This window comes from Corticium candelabrum, chromosome 2, assembly GCF_963422355.1.
Source record: "Corticium candelabrum chromosome 2, ooCorCand1.1, whole genome shotgun sequence".
In the NCBI taxonomy this organism is placed as follows: domain Eukaryota; kingdom Metazoa; phylum Porifera; class Homoscleromorpha; order Homosclerophorida; family Plakinidae; genus Corticium; species Corticium candelabrum.
The window spans coordinates 11,156,917-11,164,197 of NC_085086.1; the positions used below are offsets into that span (position 1 = coordinate 11,156,917).

General features: G+C 42.7%; 2 protein-coding genes across 4 annotated transcripts in view; one reads left to right on the forward strand and one right to left on the reverse strand.

The window, feature by feature from the left end:
• Positions 1-4,430, forward strand: part of LOC134176243 (vam6/Vps39-like protein) — a 4,451-nt gene extending 21 nt beyond the window's left edge. The window contains exons 1-5 of one of the 3 annotated variants that reach the window (XM_062642923.1): positions 1-258; positions 771-912; positions 1,456-1,542; positions 3,380-3,872; positions 4,108-4,430. The exon at positions 1-258 is cut by the window's left edge and continues 21 nt beyond it. In XM_062642923.1, the coding sequence (XP_062498907.1) occupies positions 3,404-3,872; positions 4,108-4,385 (747 nt within the window). In that variant the 5' untranslated portion in view covers positions 1-258; positions 771-912; positions 1,456-1,542; positions 3,380-3,403 and the 3' untranslated portion in view covers positions 4,386-4,430. Of the gene's footprint in view, positions 259-770; positions 913-1,455; positions 1,543-2,037; positions 2,217-3,379 lie in introns of those variants that run through there. The other 2 variants (XM_062642924.1, XM_062642922.1) reach the window with 2 other exon arrangements.
• Positions 4,431-4,592: 162 nt separating this feature from the next.
• Positions 4,593-6,124, reverse strand: LOC134176245 (myb/SANT-like DNA-binding domain-containing protein 7). The gene has a single exon (XM_062642925.1). The coding sequence runs from the start codon at positions 5,909-5,911 to the stop codon at positions 5,357-5,359; it is 555 nt and encodes a 184-aa protein (XP_062498909.1). The 5' UTR covers positions 5,912-6,124; the 3' UTR covers positions 4,593-5,356.
• Positions 6,125-7,281: the final 1,157 nt, after the last annotated feature.

Consider the following 7,281-nt stretch of genomic DNA (forward strand, 5'->3'; position numbering starts at 1 on the left):
ACACACACACACACACATCTGTGTTTATAACTTTATGTATCTTTTTGTTAGAAACGCTCAGAGTTTCAGAAGAGTGCCGAGAAGAGTAAACAAAGCAAAGAGAATGCACAGAAGAGACAGATGGGTGAAGACATGAGAGGCAAATGTGGGAGAGATGACACGCCAGATAGATAGTCGGGAGATGACAGAATGTCAGCAGAAGAACGAGCTGAAACCAGCCAGATCATTGACACAACGTTGCTGAAGTGTTACCTGCAGGTATGGAAATGAAGCTTGACTGTTTGGATGAACGATGTGTGTGTGTGTGTGTGTGTGTGTGTGTGTGTGTGTGAGAGAGAGAGAGAGAGAGAGAGGAGAGTAAAAATGCGAAGTGAGTATCTTGATTTGCAAGACAGCTCTGGGAGAACACAGTTTGTTGCTGTTGTATTGTCATTGTGTTGTAATTGGATGGAGTATTTGTGTGTGAGGTTGATCGTTGTCGGTATGATTGCTGGTGATGATATTCTGTGATGGACAGACAAGTAGACAGACAGACAGAGAAACAGAGAACAGATAAACAGATTAACAATGTAGAGATGAGAGATTGAGTGATGGAAAATTGATGGTCAGACCTACAGAGGGATAGACAGTCAGACAGACAGACAGACAGACAGATGGACAGACAAACATGCTTGTCAGCATGCACGCACACACACACACACACACACACACACACACACACACACACACACACACACACACACAGTGACTTACAAATTTCTTTGTTACAGACCAACGATGCTCTCATTTGTCCACTTCTGAGTCTAAAAGACAATAATTGTCACATGAAAGAGTGCGAACGAGTGCTAACACGATCCGAGAAGTACAGCGAACTCGTACTACTATACGAGAGCAAGGGTAAACACAAGAAAGGTAAGAAGTCTGGCAATCAACTCTCACCATCATTCACAAGCTCAACCATCCATCACTGTCCTCTAGTAGTACAATCGTACACATACAACAGAAAATTATTTTAATGGTTTCCAAGGTAACATGAATGCTTTCATAGCAATAATTACATCTTGATGACGACATAACATATTGACGATGTCATAGTGTATTGATAACGTCGTGATGTATTGATGATGTCATAGCATTTTGATGACGTCATAAAATATTGATTATTGAAAAAGCCAAGCATTCCACAAATGTTACATACAGTTTACATTGACAAAACTTTTTCTATTTTTACATTTTTTATTTTTTTATTTTATATTTTATATTTTATGTTATGTTTAATTGTGGCTATGGCAGCAATGACACAACGTAATGTCAACATATTTATTAGTTATATTGATCAAGAAGAGATTCAAAAAATATTGTCAAGTCTATTGCATTGACACCATTGTTGCTGATTCGTGCTGTTTGTTGTGAAATCAAATTAATTTGTGTTGCATTTGCTTCTGTTTGTGACAGCGTTGGACTTGCTGCTACAGCAAGCTCATAACAAAGTCGGTCCTCTACGTGGTCATGAGAGCATGGTGAAGTACTTGCAGAAATTTGGTGAGTGTTGGTTGCTTAGCAACTAAAGAGTTGCTACATTGTTGATATGTAATGAAATATGAGAGTTGCTGTTGGAATGTGTGGGTAGAGTGTTGGAGTGTGTGGGTAGTGTGTGGAATGTGGAATGAGATAGACAAACAGACAGATACATGGACAAACATTGCTACATACAAACAGACATAAAACTATTAGATAAACATTCCGCTGTCCATTGTAGATATTAACTACCATAATACCACACTATGTTGCTGTAGTAACTTTAACTAATCAACTTATTTTAATTTAATCAACTTAAGACTTAACTAAACTTATTCTGTCCATTGTGAAGAGTGGTGGTGATATCACACTGCTAGGCAATGGCTTTGCAAGTCCTCTCTACTATGCCGCCAAATATGGCTGAATCTGGCTGAATCGAGTGCGTTTGTTATCTTTTATCTAAACACAAAGAGAATGAACTTAAAACGGTGACATGTCACTACGTTGACGTGCCATGTACGGCTCCAAAATGGGAGACTCTGTTGTGGGTGGCAGTGAGACAGGGTTATGTCGAGATTGTGGCTCTGCTGGTGACGAGTGGCTGCCATTTGGAACAGCGAGATTTCAATGGCTGGACTGTGCTTCACGCAGTTTGTAAGCGAAGTAATGTGGAATGGTGAAGACACGTAATTACAAAGGTTCATGTTGTGTGGAATTTGGTGTCAGTTATAATCATTGGTATATACGTAGTACATGGATATGATACAATAGTGTAATGCATTGAGAGCTGCATCCCTCCAATACAATAGTCTAATGTATTGTGAGATGGATCCCTCCAATACAATAGTCTAATGTATTGTGAGATGCATCCCTCCAATACAATAGTCTAGTGTATTGTGAGATGCATCCCTCCAATGCAATAGTCTAATGTATTGTGGGATGCATCCCTCCAATACAATAGTCTAATGTATTGTGAGATGCATCCCACCAATACAATACCGGATTCGCCGTAATAACGTTCATACCGAAATAACGCCCATGCCCGTATATATGCTCATGGGTGACAGGTCAGAACTTTCAGCCCGAAAAACGCCATGCCCAACTATACGTTAATGCCCAACTCTAGGCTCATGCTCAGTTATAAGCCCAGGATACGCATGCGCAGACAAAACAAATTGGGTTTGCAGAACATTTGTCTCCATCTGTGTGCGTTTGATGAGCTGGTGTCAGTGTTGAGTAAAAGTGCTTACTGCTAGACTCATGTCTTTGTTGCAATTACCGACCTTGATGCTCTTGATGGACTTCAGGCAGACCGCGTGTGTATAAATTTTAGTTTCTGCGTGTATGCTGATGCTGTACGGATACCAGTACCTTTGATCATGCAAATGGCTAATTGCAAGCATTTGTGGTATTTCTGTCTTCATTCATGATGACTGGTCAAACGACAGCATTTTGTGACCATGTATACACCTAGGACCAAAATAACACCCATGCCCTAGTATACACCCGGAAAAAGTGTCTTTTCTGTATGCCCAGGGCGTTATTACAGGCGAATATGGTGGTCTAGTATATTGTGATATGCATCCCTCCAACACAATAGTCTAATGTATTGTGAGATGCATCCCTCCAACACAATAGTCTAGTGTATTGTGAGATGCATCCCTCTAATACAATAATGTATTGTGATGCATCCCTCCTATACAATAGTTTAATGTATTGTGAGATGCATCCCTCTAATACAATAGTCTAATGTAGTGTAAGATGCATCCTTCCAATACAATAGTCTGGTAGATTGTGATATGCATCCCTCCAATACAATACCAGTAATGATACTTAACCAATTATCTTCTCTCTTCTATAGTTGAAACCTTCTGCAATCAAACATATGATAACTGTGGCATGTGATGATGGATATCCCATCCACTTGGCATGTCATTGCTCCAGTCTCGACGTCATCAGACTTCTCATCTCTCACCATTCACCACTAAACAAATTTAACAGTTTTGGTTGCACACCTCTAATGGTCTGCTGTCAGTCAGGTCTATACCAGACTGTACAGTTATTGTTAGATACCGGTGCCGATCCTAACCTAGTGAGCCCTATTAGTAAGAAAACTGCCATGCATTGGGCTGCTAATCGTCGGGATCTACAAAGGGTGTGGCTGCTGCTTCAATTTGGTGGTGATCAAAGGACACGAAAGGACGGTCTGAATGTGACACCACGACAGATGGCTGAACGGCAGCTGGCTAGAATGAGAAGGAAAGGGGGAGCAGGATATACTCCTTTAGGATTTGCGAGTCCTCGAGATGTGATGTGTTTGCGAGAAATGATGGATAGTCTAAACTATTTTGATGGTGAGTTGTGTGTGTGTGTGTGTGTGTGTGTGTGTGTGTGTGTGTGTGTGTGTGTGTGTGTGTGTGTGTGTGTGTGTGTCTGTCTGTCTGTCTGTGTGTGTGTGTGTGTCTGTCTGTGTGTGTGTGTGTGTGTGTGTGTGTGTGTGTGTGTGTGCGTGCGTGCGTGCTTGTGGGCGTGCATGTGTGTGTGTGTCGCACGCATTTATCAATCATTTTCTATTTGTGTGCCTGTCAGTCTCTCTTCCTCTGTTTGTTTGCATGTGTCTACCTCTATCCTTGCATCATGCTCCTTTCTGTACGTCTTCTACGAACTCTACGAATTATCTCGTGTATCTATTCGCCAACTGCTCGGTCCATCAAGAATCGACAAAATCGATCAACTTCCCTTACCACCTTCACTCAGAATGTACCTCAAAGACATGTTCTACAAGTCACCTATTGACAGTCGATGACACAGTTCATGTTGACCCAGTTTACTATCGACGTCAATTATATAAACAGTTGTACACATGAGGAATATGGATTATGTTGTTGCTGAATGATAATAGATGGTATTATTGCTTTATGAGATTTGAGCGGTTTCTGAACGTTTGCTGATGTAATGAGGTATGTTTGATAGAAAAACGTGAATATGGAGCTTGATGTGATATAATAATATAATATGGTATCATTAGATGCTCTTACACTTGCATACACGCCAAGTATCTTACCATAAACATACAGTTGGATAAACATAACAAAATGTCAAATACACACAAACTAAAAAATAAGGTAATTTGTTAACACAAAATGTTATGGACATTTTAGACTTTCTATTGACATGATGATTTTGAGTCCTTCAGCCCACCCTCCAGCTGTGATGAGTTCTCCATTCTGAGTTGAGAATGCAGCATGTGCCCACCGTTTGTGTGTCATGTGTGGAAGAGGAAGCCATTTGGTAGATCTCTCATCATATAATTCTACAATATTAGAAGGAGGAGAATAAATCCTCTGTTGTGTCATTCCTCCAGTCCCCACCAGTCTGTTACTGACTGACGTTAGTGTAGAGATATATGTGGTTGTAGAGGGGACTGTTCTCCATTTTCTATCACGAACATCTGCACACTCAACAATATTACTAAAGCAAGATCCATCAGTCATTCCTCCCCCTACAAACACTGTGTTGTTTATAATAACAGAAGAACAGTAATCACGTTTTGTTTGCATGTCATCCATCTTAGACCAATGACCGCTGTGAAGGTCACACACACGTGCTGTGTTCACCGTCTCCCTTGACTTATAGCCCGTTCACACTAGCACGTCTTCGAAGCCGAGCCGAGCCAGCCCGGGCCAGCTCGGGCCAGAGACTCGAGCCAGCCCCCGTTCACACTGCTTGTGGCGTTAGCGGCTAGCCCGATTAGTAGGCGTGTGTTTTGGCACGCGCGCTACCTTAATATAATTACCTTAGATAGCTCAAACTGCACGCGCTAGTACCGTACTAAGTGCTATGGATCGACAACATGGTTTCTCTTTTGCTTTGCAGCTGTGGGTGTATTGGCAACAGGAGAAGACGGACATACTGAGCTTGTTGGGGTAGATCTACTTGTAGTCCCTGTTGAGGAACAATTACTGAGGGCAAGTTCTCCCACACAGCTTTCATCACCGTAGTCATCGAGCTCAATACCTTGACTGCCACTTGCATCGCTGTCTACAGCTGTAACGTCGGTATGCGCAGGATTATTCGTACTCTCAAGCACAATAGGCGGGCAAGTCGCTGGCTTATGACCTAAAATGGCGTCCATTGCCTCAAAAATCCTACTTGAGCGGCGTGCTCTCCCACTCTCATTGTTGTTGTCCTTTACTTTTCTATAGTCGGTCTTCAATTTTTTGATCTTCTCTCGACACTGCGTGCCTGACCGGTTGTATCCTTCTTCCTGCATACGCGCTGCAAGCTTTGCGTACACTTCTTTATTGCGCGCACAACCTTCAATTTGAACTTGTACACTCTCTTCCCCCCAAAGATCAATCAAAAGAAGGGTTTCTTGTTCTGTCCACGCCATAGTGATGTATAATAGCTAGATTGACACTTTACGCTCATCCTAAAAGAATGCAATTGATATGCATGCTTACCGTCTGCCGCCTGCTGTAGCGTCCAGCCCAGCCCCGTTACCGTTCACACTACATAAACGAGCGGAGCCGAGCGGAGCCGAGCCGAGCTGGCCCGGCAAGTTGGGGTGGGCCAGCTCAGCCCGGCTCGGCTCGGCACGGCACGGCTCGGCCCACGTTCACACTACACCTTTCAACCGAGCTGGCCCGGGTCAGCCCGGGCTGGCCCGCTTAAAAACGCTAGTGTGAACGGGCTATTAGTCATACCACCCACCACATACAGTGAGTTGTCATGAAGAGCAACAGATACATGATACAACTGCAGTTCGTTTGGTAGAACTGTGAGGAAACGCCATTTCTTGTCTTCATTCAAATAAAATTGTTCAATCACAAACTGATCTTTATCTCCATCCTCCACACACACCAGACACACACCTTGATGACACACTACATTCCTGATGTAAACATTCTTTCTGACAAACTTGTCCCACTTATCATGTTCATAAGTGAGAACATGCAGATTATCATTATAACCTCCTACCACTAGTCTGCCTTCAATCTCTCCCATTCTATTAAATGGATACCACCTGTTATGAGGCATGTGTACATTTCACTGTGTCCATGATGGCAGACTGTCATTGATCTAGAATCAACACAACATGTACAATAGATGGAAACAAGAACAATTACATACAAGCACACACACAGATGGACATATGCATGGACAGACAGACAGACAGACAGACAGACAGACAGACAGACAGATGGAGTTTCCACAGAGAATGGTTCAGAGTTAATTATTCACCATATTGAGCTGATGCTGGAACACAACCCTGATTGGATTGTGCTGAAGTCCGATGTAAAGAATGAATTCAACTCAATCAATAGACATCACCTACTCAACGAGCTACGCCAGTCCTTCCCTGAGCTATACAATTACGCATCACAGATGTATGGTGGATTCAACTCACTAGTCTTCATGGAGGGTGGTACAGCAGTCGCTATATCATCGGAAGAAGGCATCCACCAAGGCGACCCTCTTGGTCCAGCCTTGTTTGCCACAGCAATTCATCCAATTCTGAGGGATCTCCAGGAAAGATTTCAAGAAATTCATGTCCTAGCTTACCTTGACGACGTGTTTCTATTGGGTCATCCGGACAAAACCTTGGAAGCTTTCCAGAATCTAAAGGATATGTTCCTTTCTGGCAGTTTATCCGTCTCAGACTCCAAATGCGAGATCTTCAGTCCTTCAGGTACCATCAATACCCCTAATACTTACGTTCAAGTAACATCTGAGGGCTCAATGTTCCTCGGAACTCCCATC